Source organism: Stegastes partitus, unplaced genomic scaffold (genome assembly GCF_000690725.1).
Source record: "Stegastes partitus isolate 25-593 unplaced genomic scaffold, Stegastes_partitus-1.0.2 Scaffold228, whole genome shotgun sequence".
Lineage (NCBI taxonomy): Eukaryota > Metazoa > Chordata > Actinopteri > Pomacentridae > Stegastes > Stegastes partitus.
Genome location: NW_007577959.1, coordinates 482437 through 500544, shown reverse-complemented (window position 1 = coordinate 500544; position 18108 = coordinate 482437). Strand labels below are relative to the sequence as shown.

At 37.9% G+C, this 18108-nt stretch overlaps 2 protein-coding genes across 3 annotated transcripts in view; one reads left to right on the top strand and one right to left on the bottom strand.

The window, feature by feature from the left end:
• Nucleotides 1–275: 275 nt before the first annotated feature.
• On the bottom strand, nucleotides 276–4639 carry LOC103356954 (synapse-associated protein 1). Its single transcript, XM_008281295.1, has 9 exons — nucleotides 4328–4639; nucleotides 3133–3251; nucleotides 2971–3037; nucleotides 2394–2467; nucleotides 2145–2284; nucleotides 1846–1997; nucleotides 1549–1607; nucleotides 1295–1439; nucleotides 276–1197 (listed from the first exon to the last, which is right to left on the bottom strand). The coding sequence occupies exons 1-9, from the start codon at nucleotides 4515–4517 to the stop codon at nucleotides 1070–1072; spliced, it is 1074 nt and encodes a 357-aa protein (XP_008279517.1). The 5' UTR covers nucleotides 4518–4639; the 3' UTR covers nucleotides 276–1069.
• Nucleotides 4640–5032: 393 nt separating this feature from the next.
• The window catches only part of shroom2a (shroom family member 2a), a 41050-nt gene continuing 27974 nt past the window's right edge, over nucleotides 5033–18108 (top strand). For both annotated transcript variants that reach the window (XM_008281294.1, XM_008281292.1), the window contains exons 1-2: nucleotides 5033–5246; nucleotides 7557–7767. In XM_008281294.1, coding sequence (XP_008279516.1) covers nucleotides 7561–7767 — 207 coding nt within the window. In that variant the 5' untranslated portion in view covers nucleotides 5033–5246; nucleotides 7557–7560. The remainder of the gene's footprint in view (nucleotides 5247–7556; nucleotides 7768–18108) is intronic.

Genomic DNA, 18108 nt, shown 5'->3' with positions numbered 1-18108 from the left:
GAGTGCAGCACAGCCTGTGTATTACATTACTGGATTTTGTGTTTACTGTTATCAGCGTCTGCAATGGTCACAAGAGGAAGGTCATGTTTTCTTGTCAATTCAGCAATAAAGAGCACTCCAGGGGCAGAGAGACTGTCATAAACAGCTTGTTTCCTCTCATTCATTCTGCGCTGGTCACACAAGGATCCAACTGAACTGTTTTACTGATGAAAATTTGGATTAAGACAAGGAAAAGCAAGACTGACGTGCATGAGAGAAAGACACAACAAACTGGATGTAATAATAAACTTATTGTTTAATAAACTGTAGAGACATATACGCTGCAGTTTTTATAAGTATGAACACAATACGGCAGGTAAATAGGAAGAAGTGTGCTTGTTTTGGACCATCATGTTTCCATGACTACATTTTATCATCATCCACAGAGAAGAATCACAAAAATATAAACGTTCAGTCAGCCACTGAATACTTTTGCTGTTTCTTTACATGAATAAAGACATTTTCACAATAAATTGTAGAAGAAAGAGCACAAATTGGTGCATAAAAATTAACAACAATGCAGGAAATTACATGTTTCATGCTCGTATTTCCTGATGGAGGAACTCCAGAGCCCCACTTATTGTGATCTCATCAATATTCAAATAAACCTACATCCATGTACGCTGGCTTGCTGCTTTTGCCTTACTTGGTCTGATGTGACCAGTAGCTTATGGTGGCTAATGCTAACAAACTTTACACAGATATCGGTGTGTTACAAATATTGCAGAATCAGTTTGACTCTTTCGCTTTAGCCTTACAGTACTTCTATCATTTACCGTTATCTTTTACCTGTTTTCAGTCCTCTGTTAAGGCTTCCCACAGTATCACATTATAAACTTCAGATGCAGAACAATTTCTTCTCCACTATTTACCTGTAAAAAACTATTCAGGCTATAGAACTTGTGCTGAAATGTTATTGAAATTCAGCTGTAATTCACTGAGGTCCAGTGTCGTAATAAATCATGACACAGTTTCTGACCTTAAAGGTGTCCTTCAGACAGTTTAGGTTGTAGGAGTCTAGGTAATTCCTCTAACTGTCCTCCTTCAGCATCTCTTCAATCTCTCTGTCCCAGTTGTCATCACGGTTCTCATTATCAGCCAACACGTCGTACTCCTGAAGCTCCTCCTGCAGCTCTCGCTCCCAGTCCGCAGTCTCCTCTGAAAACAACATTAAAAAGCAACAGTGAGTCACCTATTAAACTCTGGCAAGCAGCTCTACAAATATGCAACAACCCAGTTAAAGGCAAAGACTGACCCTCCTGTGTGTCTGGATGTTCCCTCTTGTCCAGAACCAGCTGTTCCATTTCTTTGCGCAGATCGGCCTCGTTTATCTTGCATGAGTCAAAGGCATCGCTTACAAATTCAGACACGGGCGGACTAGTGGAGATCTCCTCTTCATCCTTTCGTAACACAAACAGAAGGTCATCTTACTCACACTTATCTGAGTCCGATCACTGTCTAAGAAGGATTTTTCTTGCATTTATTATTCTATAAAAACAGATGGCTTACCTCCCCTGACTTTGGTTTGGTTCTGTGGATGGCTGGGGGAGTTTTCCGTTTAACTACATCTGCAAGAATAATTGTTTGGAATCATATCACGTGTATATGAGGAAAAAAATAGGTGGTATTCATGCCTTCTCAGTATATATGGGATAGTTTCCCTACTACTGCTTGAACATTACTTTTACTCAGACGATGTGACAAAACCAAAGGTAAAATACTATGTTTGAAAAAGGTTAACTCACTTCCCTTTTGTCTCAGAAGCATTTTGTGTGACAAGCTATGAATTGAAAGAACTTGTGTTACCCTTATGATGAGGATCCTCATGACTGGAGTCAGTTTTCTCCTCGTCCCTCCGCTCGGCAGCCTGCTGCGCTGCAAGAGCTGTGAGCTGAGCTGACTGCTTTATCAAGGACACACGGTAGAAGTAATTCTTCCAGAAGACTTCCTCTTTCACCCTAAAAAAGAACCCCACAGAGGACAAAGGTAATCATCACTGTTGTGAAAGGAAACTAAATTATTTTTGCTTTTAATAAATGCCCTTTTATGCAAGGATTCACATTATATAAAACAATAAAGGTTATATGTAAGTAAAACATTCTCACTCTTTGGGGACCAGATGGAAGCGCATCTTCCTCAGGAGCTCATCTTCCTCCAGCATCACCATGGCGACTGGATACATTTGCTCAAAGTCAAAGTGAAATTGCACCCCAGCAGGAGGATCTCGCAGAAAATTTCTTTTGTCCTGCCATCAAATGAAACCACACAGCGAAGTTAGATTTGTTCTAGCATTACAGAGATGCACAATTATGCTGTTTTTCTTCATAAAAGAATTGCTTTATAAGGACACTCACAGCTGAGAGGGCTAAGATCTGTTGCTGTATGGTTTCCTCTTCATTATAACCTACCCATGGTGGCACAGCAGCACCTAGGAAGAATGAAAACTGGCCTGTAGTTACTGTGAAGTAAATACACTTACATGTTATACAGATGTGACCAAGTACATGTTTTTTTTTAAAGTTAAGTGACCAATTTAAAGATGCACAAAAATCAGGGTGAGGCTTTCTGCATCATCATTCTTCTTCATAATCAGTTTCCGGTTCACACGTGTGGCTGAACTACTCCGTATTTCTATCTATCTATTAAAACTTGTCATTGTGTAGAGTAGTTTTACAGTGTTTGAGCAGAGTCGTAGGTGAGCTGGTGTGCTCGAGCTAGGAGTGGTAATTCATAGATGTGTACATTCTAAAGGGCATCACTATGTAGAGCTACATCTAAGTCGTTTAAAGGCAGGAAGGGGTTATTTTCATTGAGGAAAACTTTAAAATATAAAACTTTGATACACAGAGATGGGTTTTTAGGGGGTTTATTGGATGACCAGAGAAGGACTACAAATCTAGACACACGATTTCAGAGTTCAGAAGTACTTACCAGACTTTTTGGCCTTTTGCTCCTGAACAAACCTTTCTTGTTCTTTTTGGAAATCACCCAAAATGGTCTGTGGGAAGAAAAAATTTCCTCAAATATTCCAAACTTATTTAGTACAAATATGGGATGGAAATAATTTCAGTAACAGACAGCGAAGCTCTTTACCTTATCAATAATTCCATTAATCTTCCCCTCCTCCACACTTTTCTTCAAGTTTTGTGCTGTTTCAACGACGGATTCAGACAGTTTCTTTGAGGCACTGCTGGCAAAACTATAAATGTAACCTGCAAAGAAGTCAGCATATTAAACATTACTGAGGTTACGTTTATTTTACATGGAACTAACCACGTTCAGCAGGTTCCCCAACTCAAATCAAAAGCGACAGGGCTTTATTGGGTTCCTGTTCCACAAGAAATTCTGTCCCACCATTAGCAATTTCAAACCAAAATTAAAGTTTCTTTTTCCCCCACTGCTTTAGTTCCTCCTGAAGCAGTCCGAGTCATGCCCACTTGCATTGTCTTTTATCGCCCTGTTGTTTTGTACTGATCAAGTGGTTGATTTTCTTTTATGCTTTAGCTTTCTGCTGGTCGAGGCAGATGGCTGACCTTCTTGAACCTGGTTCTGCTGGAGGTCTCCTCTTGTTAAAAAGGATTTTTTTCTCTCCACTGTCTCCTTTATGCTTGTATATTGGGAATCTTTGGATTTCTCACGTACAGTTTTGTACATTCTCAGCCTTATTTTTTTTTTTTTTAATTAGTCCGATAATCTGTTGGGAGTAAATAACATTGTAGGATCTTCGCCTCATTTTTAAATTAATCAACAAACAAAACTGTAGGAACTTAACCTTAACATTACATATGTTAAATCCAAACTTGTTGGGTAAATTTGTAATGCCAGTCTAATTTCTCTACTAGAAAGCTGTCTAAATTAACTAGAGTGGCAACGATTATTTGATCATTTGTCAACTACTTAGTTAATCGGCCACTATTCTGGAAATAGATTAATCAATTTTAGCGATGTTTATATGAAGTAGTAATGTTTTCTGGTTTCTTTCCTCTCAACGACAATAAAGCGATTACATATTTAGGTTGTGTACAAAAACAAGACATTTGAGGACTACATCTGTTACTGATGAAATACTGGTCGACATTTTTCACCCTGTTCTGACATTTTATGGATCAAACAACGAGTTGATTCACAGAGAAAAGAATCTACAGATTAATGGACGATGACAATAATCGTTCGTTGTTGCCCCAAACTCAGGGGCTGTTGGTTTACATGTGCTTTAGAAATAACGTTGACTTGACGTGACAGTGTGTATTACAGATCGTTTAGAACAAAGTCTATCGACTTTACTTACCACTGAGGCCCTGAGCTTTTTGGAGAAGTTGATCATCTTTCTCAGCAGCACTGGTCTGCTCACTTTCAGCCGTAGGTTTGTTTACTCCACTGCTCTCGTCTTTATCAGCATCAACAATAGACTCGGTTTCTTCCTTAACTTGGCCATTTTCGTTTTCTAAACCGAGCCAGGTCCCCAAGTTCTTAAACATACTGTAAATGTTATGCCTAAAAAGTTAAAAATAAGTCCTTTAACATGCTCTAGTGGTGGTTTCTAGTTGTATAAATGTAGATGTTTAGATAGTCGAAACTAAAGTTTTTCCTGGTGACGTTTCAGTACTCACCCACTTCCGCGAATCGGTCAGTTTGACCCTGCTGACTACCCTTAGGTTAAGAAGTTGTCATGGGAACGAACGCGCTGCTCCAAAGTTGCTTTAAGCTAAGTTACCATTTAGTTTAATTGCAAAGTATTGCGGTTAGTTATATGTAACCCTCCTGAAATAAATGTTTCAGCTTCAGTTTCTGAGTAAGAATGTGTTTATATTTGACGGTAGAATATTTCATAGGGAAATATGGCCGTACTTGCTAGCTAACAGTAGATGGCACGCTTGCGCTGCGTTTCGCTACACTTGTTATCCCTGTTGTCCATGGATGGAGCTAGTTTTAGCTTAGCTAATTTAAACTCTCCTGAGTGTGTCAGTGTGTCGTTCTCGACTCGTATCATGAAGTAGGATACAGACAGACCTGCTGCGTTTTAAACCGTGAGAATTACCGGTGAATTACTCGAAACCGTTCGCACAGTTTGACTACAAGTGACTCTATTTGAAAGTATAAACGCTTCCAAAAGATGAAGTATGTGTAACGTAAAGCTGGGATATAGCTGCGTGCCACCCCGAAGAGGCTTTCGTGTTCACCGGTTTATCCAAAAGTTGAATTGCCAGGTAAGGTCGGCTGTTTCAGTACGACTTTTGTTCTGTTTTTGTGATAAAGCTGTGCTCCTCACTGAGTGGAGAAGTTAATTAATTGATTGTACATGTTTCGCACGAAGATTGGGTTACTTATGTAGAACAGCAGGTCTGTTTAACTCTGCTCAGTTTGGCTTATTTCTTGTTGAGGGTCGTTTCCATTGTGCTGCTCGACAGCGATACTGTGTTTTTTTTCTGTTGCCTTTAAGATCATTCAGTTTAACTCAGTCAGTCCGCAGTGTGACAACAGGTGTTTACGCAGTGTTAAGGTTTCCTGAATTAGTCACACAAGGCTTGGTTTGATAGCATACACACGGAGGCAAAGCGCCTTTCATGACAAGCGAAGCTACTAAATGAACATCCACATCTTAATTTAATGTCTTTACGAGTAGTTCGTTTCACATTAAAAGCATTGTAACTTCTTGTTTGCGACAGTCCAGGCAGAAAAATGTTTTTGTCTTAATTTACCTGAGTTTTTTTTTTTTTTTTTTTTTTTTTTTTTAAACTAGGCTTTAAAAATGTAATTGAAAATAAGTGAACGGCCCATAGTCCTTCCAATAATGAGAGCAGCTGTGTTAAAATATTAATAAATAACCACTAATAAAACATTTTATATTTTTATTCCAAAAAGTAAACCTTACATTTTCCCCCCTAAAGGCTAACTGTCAAGAGCTGTATTTAAATATCCTTCTAATCCTAATGCAATGCCATCCTTCTCTGGTATTCAGACTTGTTCTTGCCCCTTATATTACAACAGTGCCCAGAAGCAAACCTACATTTCATTTACTCACAGCTTTTCTGTCATTCACTGTTTAATAGCCATGTTTGAATATAAATTTACCATATTATTCAGCAATAACATGCTGTGTTTTTTCTTTTGTTTCAACTAATATTGTCACTGGTGCCAGTTTTAGCCTACACTGTACAAAAGACAGCTGACTACTAATGAGCCGTTAAGCTTAGCAATACCAATGCAGCAACAAATAAAATGTAATTATTTGTTTGAAATGATTATGGACAGCATTCTCTCATTCCTACATTTTGCTCAAAGCCACTGTAATGAGAGGGATTTGTGCATAAATACTATTCGATAAAGACTTCAAGAAATATTTTAAGAGTGACCATTTTTTAATGTTATTGAAAACTAGTTTTTTTTCCTAGAGGCGAGAGCCTTACTTAAATGTGAATTTTATCCAAGTGTGATGACAGCCTACATTGTCATCTATACTTATGTGAAAAATATATATATACATGTCTCTGATATTGTTATAGTGTGCAGAATCAACCCCAAATTCCCTTTACCCAATAGCTTTTTGTTTTCTGTTAGGCTCTGTTAAATGGCTGGTTGTTTGAATCAGGGCTGCAACAAATGATTATTGTCACTGTCAGATAATCTGTTGGTGAAAAATGCTAATCAGTACTTCCCAAAAACCTATGATGCCATCCTCAAATGTCTTGTTTTATCCATGTCCCAAAGATTTTTAGTTTGCTGTCATAGAGGAGGCATGAAACCAGAAAATATTAAAATTTAAGAAGCTGGAATAATGGAGAATTTAGAGTTTTATTTCTTAAAATAAATAAATAAAAATTGATGTATCTGTTATCAAAATACTAATGAATACTAATGACAACTAATCAATGAAGAAATTAATTGTTGTAGCTCTAGTTTGAATATAAGCTCACTAAATTACTTTTAAAATTAACATTTTCTAAAAGCCCACATTTTGTTTAGTTTTATTTACTAGTGTTTATGTTTTGTAATAAGTTAAAGCAGTCATCTGTCGCAGTGTTGACGTTTAATAAGAAATACAACATCCTGTCTAAAGCAGAATTAACAGTTTGTATCACATAAAAGACAGACATACAAAAACAGACACAAAGAAAACAAATGAATCATGTGACGAGAGTTAGGATAAATAATATGTACAAATAAACATTTATCAGTTATAGGCTGTAGTCAGACTACAGTCTGTAGTTTAGTTTTCAGGCTCTAGTGTGCTTCAAAAAGATATGCTTTGTATGTGAACCCAGACTGTGATGAGTTTTAAAAGTGATCAGTAAAACCTTGATCATTTTTCAAACTGACTGTCAGTCAGCGTGACAAAGCTTTCTGCTGAGCTGTCTTTTCAGTTGGAGTTCTAACTGAATGTTATCAGCATACCACTGGCACAGAACATGCTCAAAGGTTATATGCCTTATATATGTGCTTGTATTATTTTAGAAGACGTGCTTACTATTATGTGTTGGACATACTTTAATGCTCTTGTTTCTTTACTGTCATAACAGTACAATGGATGCCGAGGGATATAAAAATGATCCTCGCTGTACAGAAGCAGAGAACTTTTGGCATGTGATGCAGAAATCAGGAGACCTGGATCAGAGGGCCAGAGATGGTGAGGGCTGGAAGCTGGTGGATGTATTTCTTTCAGGAGGTGCCCCGTGGGGGTTCACGCTCAGAGGGGGACTGGAACACCGGGAGCCACTGCTCATAACTAAGGTAAATAATTGAAACGACTCTTTTTAAATCAAATACAACTGAGAATGAAGATGTTGTGTGCAAGGTTGTTCATTGGAGAGAAGGGATTTACCCGTCTGGTTATAACACAGGCCTATCATATTTCTTTTTGTAATCAGAATGTTAATTGGCATTCAAAAAAAGAGTAGATTGTTGATATGTCTCCCTGCACACCCCCAGATGTCCATCCTATAAAATGAAATTTCCATTCCTTCCAGTCATTTTCTTCGTTTAAAACCTTTAAGCTTACCAATTTAATGACCTAAAGCTGCAGGAATATGAGTCAGAAGTGTGCATTTTACTGTCAGTGTGCAATTACATCAACATCAGCTGCTCATTAACTACTCAAATGTCTCTCCTCATGTAAAGCTCCTCGCCATCATTCTGCACTACAAGATGCCAAACAAATTACAATTTCAGATATTTCAAATTCACAAGACCTTTAACGTGATGCCGCAGGTGATGGTGCCTGGCAAAGTTAAACATTGCTTTCTGTGTTTTGGCAGTAGTTGCCCAGACCAGCTAAGACTATAATTTTACCAGTTGCCGTCATCTAATGAAGCACAAAATGCTGACTGTTCTGACACCTGAAACATTACTGCTTACTGGCAAACATGTTGCTGGGCATTTTTCTTGTGTGATGCAAGAGAATAAAATAAAACCTGGAGAAAAAGAGAGGATGATGTTATACTAATTTCATTATTGTGAACACACTAATATGAGCTGGATGTTCATAGCCATGCTAGTGGAGTACAATACCAGACTCTTGGTTGGTTGGTTGGTTCAGTTTTAACTCTGCTGCAATGGCAACTACAGTATGCAAAGGAAGTAAGGGAATTTCATACTGACATTTTCCAGTTTCTAGTGAAATATCTCAACATCTAGAACATTATTTGACACAAAATGTAGTGTAGAGCTTTATGGTTGCCAGATAATGACATTTCATCTAGTGCCACAATCAGGTCCTAATTTCAATTTGTCCAGTACTTTAATTTATGAAATAATGTCATTCCCAATCAGCTTCGTTTATGCTTCATGTTTTAAACTGTTGATTGGAGATGCCATTACTAACATATGCCGGTAATTTTTTTATAGTAATTGCAGAGAACATTAGGTGTCTCCTGAAACTATCACATTATTATACCTACTCTTATCACGATGGCCTACTGGCAGTTGCAGACATAAAATAAAATGCTTTTTTAAATTTACATATACAGTCGGCAAAGTAAGAAAACTAATTCATCTTACATACAAGACATGCCACTTTTAGTTTGATGTAGCATTTTCTGATAAATCTGTGAACTTGAAGCCTAATACTACTACTAACAACAACAGCAATAATAATAATAACAATTTGAAATTACTTTGGCACATATGTCCATATAATTTTAATTCTAACTATCTGCTTTTTTCAAATTTCATTTTCACCAAAAACATGTAAAGATAGAGTTTTTAAAATTCTTATTATTTTTGTAAATTTTTTTGCTGTACTCTGTACCAAACAAACATAGTCCCTTAAGGGTGGAGAGAATGATTTGTAGGCCAGGACATGTTTGTAGCACCACCATGCCACATTTCTAATGGTATGTTATGACACATTTCACCTTTTATCAAAAAAATTGTAGCTCCTATAATTCTGGTATTGCACTCATTTTGCCATTTTGTGATTTTAGCAATAATTTTGAGTAATTGTTCAGCCTTGCTATGGACTCTGTGATGCCTGCATTTGGGCATGTAGCTACTCTACGGAGAGAGTGTTAACCGTGTCCTTTCACATGTGATCTCTCAATCAAAGCATGTTCCCAAACCATTTGGCACATTCGATGGAATCTGTAGTGAAAAAAGTTTTACCTGTAAAAACCTAAACATTAAACAAAACATACACTATAGCTCTTAATTCTTGTGTGCCATGCGTTTTGCTAAATAGGTGTTATGACCCATGCAGTGCCCATGGAAGCATATTACCTAACCGCAGAGCAACCCAATCAGCTCTGAAATCACACTGTAACCTCACTTCTCTGTTGACTGTGTAATGATTTACTACAAAAGACCTTGCCAGTTAATTTGGTACGTTAAAATGCCAGCACCTGTTTGTCTGGAGCTACGTCCCTGCTTGATTTTTTTTTTTTTCGTCATCTCTGTATTGACCCAAAAGGGGTCCAAAGTTCAGCACAGATGGGCGAAACTCCACCGTTGGGGCTCAGAGCAATGCAGTTTTACCATCGTCACCTCATTACCATCGGTTTTGCAAGCATGTGATTGAAATGACTAGAATTCTGACCATTTTAAGTCTTTAAGCTGTAAGATTAATTGGCAAGGTCACATTGCTGAACTGTGAGGGGCGAGCCATTGCCCAGCTTGGCTGTAGTTCTTTGGTTTGACATTGACAGCATTTTAATTGTTAATGTTTGATCACTGAATGCCACATCTGTACTCTTCAGGACCAACAAAAGTGGAGCTTACTGCATCAGATGGTAAGATGTTAACACCTCAAAAGCTTTTGACAACTCTTTACACTCGACTTTTTTTCTTACCTTTGAAATAATGTTTAGAATAGTTGTTTTCCTACGTCTTGGTTGCTGGCATTTGCAGAATCGTTTCAGTAATCTCAGAAAGTAAATTAGTCATGGACTAGACTCACGTGTTTGTCAAGCTGTCTTTAAGATGCTGCAGAGTTTAGTTTGCTGTCACTTAGTCTGCGGTGTGTGTTATTGGATCTCACCTGGACTTTTGCTTTCTCATACTTCAGTGCCGGGTTAAATTTCAGTTTGGAGGGTAACTTGTGGTACCAGGAGCAGGGGAGGAATGTTGGAGCTTTGTTTGATTTTCTAGATGTAGTGAATTATCCGTGACAGCCTGAAGCCCGTTGGAATGGCATGATGGGATAAATTAAGTCAGGGCTGTGGTCTTTTGGAACAGCTCTGAGATTATAGCTACTGATTTATAAAGGTGTGTCGTGGAATTATTTGTTTAACCTAGATAAAGATGCAAGTAAACCTACAATTCCCCGTACAGTATATCTACAGGTTTCTGTCTGCTTGCTTTTTAAAAAAAAAGTGTTTAGGGCCTCTTATGTCCACCATTTGTCTGTCTAATGACATAAATATGTGGACATACTGCAGACAGAGTAGTACCCACAGTGTAAGCTTTGTGCACTTTGCTCTTTATCAGCTCTTTTTTTTTTTTTTTTTGAAATACAGGTATTATAAACTGTTCTTCCACCTTTATGTGCACTATGTCCCTTTTTTGAGTGCTGTTTAAGCATTTCTATCCTGCATGGATAATAAGGCAGGAGCTAGGATCTGTTCATCGTAGTTGTTAGATTTGATCTGACATCAAACATTTTGTATTTTACAATAGCTGTCTTTATGCTGTTCTTCTTAGAAAGTTTATGACATATACAAGTCAGGCTACTAAAAACTGTTTCTCCATCTTACTGTGTAATGACCATTTGAGGCAGATGACGGCCTTACTGTTTTTTAAGCTTCACATCTCTTTAAAATCATCTGCTTGGAATTGATTTCAAATGTGTTCATGTTTTTCTTGTAAAATTCAGTTTCAATGTGAAGAGTAAGTCCTGAGCACACAGTTTGGTCTTGGCAAGGATGTCTACATTTGATGTATTAACCGGAGGAACATGCTCTGTCCGTTTGTCTGCCTAAATCAATAATGTTCTTGGCTGTTTTCTCACTTCTTTGCATTCTCTCAGGTCGTTTCAATGAAGGATAATAAAAAGGGCCCACAGTTTGATGACAGGTTTAGATTATTGGTTAAAAAATATCCTGGATCTAATTAAAATTCTTCACATTCCTCTCATAGCTCAGGTTATGCTCAAGGTCTTCATGGACTTAAAGTCCTTAGTCTCAATAAACTTAAATAATCCTGTTTTACACAAGACAGCTGGGCATGCAGCACATACATATGCTTCCTCTGCCAGGATTAAATTTTATATGGAAGAAAATATTATTTGCTCTTAAAGAAGCAGTGCCAGACTCACTCCGAAAATATCTCAGTTCGTACACGCTGAGATAAATCACCAGCAGGTAAACAGGTTTTACCAATTATTAAATTCTTTGTGTTACAGCATTGTGGGCAAGATTTGACTGCTCCAGGATTGCTCAATCTATTGAACAAAGATGATTCATAGAGAATAGGAAAATGGCTTATGTGAGGTAAAAGGCTTCAAACAGTTTTCTGTATGTGGAAGTCAGGATTTTAGAGGTTGAATATGGAATGCTGGAAGGATTATTGATTGGCCAGAGAAGAAGGAACAGAACAGTGTGTGCTCTTTGATGGAGCTCTTCGGACTTACATAAACACAACATTCAGAACCGGTCTGATAAAAAAAATGAGCACGAAATTGATTAATCATTCAGATCCAGCTTTTGGTACTTGACTTGACTTGGTTGCCTTGATACATATTAATCAGCACCAAAAATGTTTTGAGGGTTTAATACCCAGCCAATCATGTGGGAACTGGGACAGAAAAGGGCACAGATAAGATTTTCTACTTATATCCTGCCTGCTTTAAGCCTGCTAAAGGCAATACTTTCCAATGATCAAGTGACTATATGTGATTGAAAAGGAGACACTTGAAGTGATGAGCCCACGAACAACTCTGCATCTCCCCCTCTACTGTGGTTTAGCTTTTTTCAGCTCATTGATTCGATTTTATGCATCTTTACTGTTTTAATTAGTGGTTGTGTTGTGGACCATGGCCCAGTGCCAATTATTTAGAGAGCTGTTCAGCCAATGGCCAGTATATAATGCCGTTGGTGTTGTTGTTGTTGTTGTTTTTAGCAGCGATCGTATGTAGCAGTTTAGCCACATACTACCTGATCTTCAGTAATTGTTATCTAAGCTTAACAGTCATAGTCGCTTGAGGTTCTACAACCATCCCAAATGCAAAACCTGATAAATATTTTATACAGCTCAGTGGGAGTATATACAACACCCTCCATAATTATTGGTACCCCTGATTAAGATGTGTTCTTTAGCTTCTAGTGAATTCAGTTTTTTTCTAAATAATATAGGACCTCAATGAAAAAAAAGAAGAAAATCCAACCTTTAATTCAAGTGCATTTATTCAATGTGGAAAAAAATCCCACATTAAAAAAAAATTCTTTTACATCAAATCCTGTGTGCCACAATTATTAGCACCCTTGATGTTAATACTTTGTACAACCCCCTTTTGCCAACAATTCATTTGAGTTGAGTTGAAGGTTACATTTTTCTACAATTTTTAGTGTGAGAGTGTGCTTCTGCAAAAAAAAATGGATTTATTTTAAGGCTTTTAACACATCTTAACCAGGGGGTGCCAATAAGTATGGAGGGCGCTGTATATGGAGCCAGTGGATGCTCACAATTTGTACAAGTGCTGGTCGCTAGTGTAGCTTGTCAAAGCTTGCTATGTTTCAGTTCCCAACTGATTCAAACAACAGTTCTCACTAAAAGACAATAATCAATGTAATTACACACCCTGCAAATAAATATATTTAGCTTTGAAAGTTATGAATTTGAGTGCTACTGTTTTCTCTCAGGTAACATTTTTTGTTTACCAGCCTTGTGAAATATCTGTCGACTGCTGATATCAGTTGATTGACTATTTTAAAATGGCGTTTTATTTGCCTCTTAATAGTTAATCATACCAGAAAATAACTGCTGAAAATAAGTGAAAACACTGAACTGTGTAGTGCTGAAATGTGGCATTCAACCACTATATGGTCATGATCATTTTTGCATTCTGGACTTTTTTTAAAAGGGCCAGAAATCAGGGCGATGACACACTGGAACCATACTAAGTACGACCCCTCCCCCTAACACTATAAACTAGAGCACATGAGCATCAGTGGGTCTCTCGCTTAATCACAATATACTACACCCACTACAGCCCACAGTTATCAGCTATCTATACCTTCATCCAACAAATGCGTCTTCCCTGGATGCCAGAATTTACAGAACGGCTTGGTCTACTTGTTTAAATTTCTTAAGAAATTTAGAAGTTGTAGGAGGAACAAAGATGGACTGAATGGACTTTTTGAAGAGCCACATTGATTACATCCACCTCTGCAGTAACCATTTTTACAGAGAAAAATGAAATCTACCATTTGTGGGTTACCTTTTGCAGTTCTTAAACAGTCTTCTTGTGAAGTGATGACAACTCCATAGATGCCACTATAAGAGTCATGTCAACAACTATTTCACAGATATGCAGGTTAGCATGGCAATTGCTTGTTATAACCAAATGTTATGAGAACTTTGCAAAAGTTACAGATGTTAAAAACTTCTTTCTGTCTCCAGCTAGAGAGACAGATGCTATTAAACTTAAAAAAAATTGCAAGTTGAGAAAAGGTCAGCTTCGGGTGGTTTTGTTTATGTGGTTTCTGGTGCCATGTCAAACTACAATGAACATTGTCAATGATGTGTGAAGGCAGTGCCTAAAACCATACATAAACTCTGGGTTCAGTGCCCTGTCAGCTCGCTGCACAGGACATCTGTCAGCAGAAAAGACACATTCCTTACCCTCTTCGCCACCACATCCTTCCCTTCATGACCCACAGAGGGACATAAGGCTATTTTTGAGGATACACAGGAATCCAGGATGGCTGCAGTCGGACTGATTGTAGCCTGGAGGAAGATAGTAAACAAAGGACGTGGTAAGGCTCGTGCTGATGGGGCTTCTATGGTGAAATAAGTTTGGAAAAGCAGAGTGGATCTCCTGCCTTTATGTTGTATGAACGTTAGCTTCATTTGCCCTTCTGGGGTTTTTTTATACTGCTCCTTGGTTTTATTTACATTCTTTAAATATTTTCTTCTTGTTGAGCCATGTTTTTGATTAGGTTGTATTTAATTGAAGGAAAGACGCTTACATATTTCTTTTGTAGGTACTGCATATAAAGCAGTTTGTGAAAAAACAGTTGACTTTTTTGGGCTCATAAAAAAGTGCAAAAAGACTTGGTTGCACTAATGAGAGTAGCTCATATTGTCTTCCCTCGTTTCCTGCACTAGCTTGCTTCCTCTCATTCTTTCAACGCAGGCTTTACAATTCCTGTCTGCACTCCTTACTATACATGCTCGGTGCTTCATGGAAAAAGCTTCTTTAGACAACCCAAAAATGACAAGATTTTGCACAACAGCCTTATCTGCGCCCCAACACTATTAAGCCTCTAAACATCAATAAAACTTTTTCCTGTTTCCAAGCCAGTTGAGCCACCAAAACCCCACCTAACTACACTTTTTACTTTCCCGCAGTGCTGCAAGAAGGCTGATGATATTTTTGTTATTGTAAACACATCGCACTCAAACCAACAATGAATTTATCAGTATTTCTTGTGTAACCTTTAGGGGACCATTGTTTTGCAAAAACTACGACAAGAATAATTTGATGGGCCACACTGTTGCACTGGGTGACATGTTCATACTTAAAATGTTCACAGGCACTGTAGTTTATTTTCTGATTTTCTATCAATAATTTTGTACTTGTTCTGCAACTAATGTTTGAGAAAAATATATCACAAGGTTTATCCTTTTACTATAGTGTTTTACTTGGCATAATCTCAACCTTTCATTATGTGTCAACCAAATATTTGCCGTGCCGTATATTGGATCTGATATTTAGCGTATTTCAGAAATACGTCATCATTATTATTATTACCTTTTTTTTTTTTTAACCTATTCTCAATTAATGTAAAAATGCACTGCTTTGGCTCTGATCCTCTCCCCACCATTCTGTTTCATACATATCCTGCCAACAACACAATCTGTCTGGTTGTACAGTTTTGTGTTGTGTTGGGAAGTTCTGACCCCAGGATTTTAATTTTACTGCAAATTTGTATCCATTCCATATATCGGTTTTGGTCTCCTTGTTTACTAAATTAAAACTAACAATCCATTTCCATCTGCTCATATCTTGTATAACCCACAACCACTAATTTATCCCTGTGAAAGATAGTCAGTTGGGCTCAAGTTACTGGCACCAGTTAATCTTTCTATTTCTTTCTTAAAAGTATTCAAACTACTTTTTCTACTGAGAATTGTTCTCTAGTTGAAGTCCAACTGGGTTGTTTTGTTTCCATTTTAAACATTCTAACTCAGTAAATGTATCAGGCTCTCAAGAAAATACACTACCATATCAGGAGCAGCTCAGGAATCTTGCCAGCCAGCATAAAAATCCTCAGTCCACCCTGCCTTAACCCTGCATTATAGAAAAATGAAAAGAGGCCACAGTATGATTAGTGCTATCTGGGGCTCTGGTTTTCTCTGCTGAGGATAAAGGCCATATAAGACGTAATGGTCTGTAAACCTACACATACTTGTGCAGTTGAGTCATACAGTCCCCCTTTTCACAGGTTGAGTGGAGAGCTGATAATCAGCTGCAGAGCTTGGCTTTCGTGTGTTAATGTGCCAAGTGCCAAGCAAGTTCTCGCTGCTTTTCTTTGCACACTGAGCTGTGCTGTCTTGCAACCCTCATATCTGACTTTGTGCGTCAGTGTGAGGACAGCGCTGACCTTAATGCACACTATTTCTCCCACTGAAGAGGCTCCTGCTGTAGCTGTGGTTCTGTCAGTTTAATATCTTCTGTCTGGAGTCAACCCTTGTGTCAGTGTGAGTTCTCCGGAGATACAGCAACACTAGCAGTTACTGAGTTCACTGTTCACTATACATCCCTTTGTGTTATTCCAGGTGTCTGCCCTCAACCCAACACAATGCAGTTTGTTTTTACACCATGCCACTGGCTTGTACAGCAGCTTTTTGAAGTATTTTACAGCCTTTGATTCTTGTCTTTAGAAGCTCTCCTACCTGCTGTTAGTTTTGATAAACAGAGTGGTGTGTCTGTTGTCACTGTTACACTATAAAATCTACTTGGAATGTGCTTCATCAGGAGAATAGTATCTTCACGCTGCATTTTATTTTTTTTTATACTCAACCATCAAGCAGTTATCTTTGTAGTTTTGTTGTGCTTGGTTTTGATAACAGTGAATTAATATTTATTCATGTATTTCAAAATATTCAGCATTTATCGCTATCACAAATGTGAAAGTGAAGTTTATGATGAGCAGTTAATTATATTACTTTCTTTGATAAACAGTTTTGTAATCGATACTAATAAAGTATGTTTATTTAATTTGTGGTAATCTGGTCAGTTGTTCAGGGAATAGCTCACTCAAAATGAAGATTTTGATATTATGATTATTGTCATTGTTATTACTCTTTTCCATCACACACAGTACTAGATTAATTCCTAGATGTCTAGCATGCTGCACTAGACAGCAGTAATTTGCTGATAGACTGGAGGACATCAGCAGCATTTAGCTGCAGTTGTAATGACAGCAAAACGCCATGGGAGCAGTTGTTTCAGAAAGAAACACTCAGAGTATGCACTCAGAGTATGTCTTAGGGACATTAAAAGAAATGTTGGTTGGTCACTTGGCTTGATGACCAATGATGGCATTAATGTTTAATTTACAATTTAAAAAATCTTAAAGTCTAACACAACAATGAGGCAGGCTAAAAAGACGTTATCATAGAGAAAATTACAGTGAGATTACTGTCAGGAATTGCTAATGTAATTTTGAAGATGTCTTGTGGACTTAATTTTTTGTTTTTTGATAACTGTTTACCTACTCATGTAGAAAATAACATTATAACATAGGCTCAACCTTGTAAGGTCACATTAGAAGAATCAACATCACACTAAGTCTTGATATCTTCAGTAAATATCAGGATTTCACTTATCACTCGTCTTAACGTGTTGGAAGGCAGTTAGTAGCTCCAAGCTGAGGTTGTATGAGGTTACTTAATCTCTTGGGAATAATAAGTCTCTTGGCATGCACTGTTAAATTGTACACCAATCAGCCACAGCATTAAAAAACACTGACAGGTGAAGTGAATACCATTGATCATGTTGTTACAATCCAATGTTCTGCTGGGAAACCTTAAGTCCTGGCATTCATGTGGGTGTTACTTTGACAAGTACCACCCACCTAAACATTGTCCCAGACAGAACACATAGCACTCCCAGATAGCAGCGCCCCCCTTCAGAAGGGCAGTTCATTCTGGTACTCTGCAAAAATTTCTCAGGAGCAGTTAGAACATCATGACACAGGCCCCAAGGCATTGAACGCTCCTCCAAACTCCCTCGATACCAATCCAACCGAGCATCCATAGGATGCATCGAAACTAGCCCAACCTATGGAGGCACCACCCTGAAACCACAGGAACCAAAGGATTTACTGTCAACAACCCAGTGCCAGACACCACAGCAGACCCCTACAGGTCCTGTGTCCATGTCCCGATGGATCAGAGCTGTTTGGTGGCACAAAG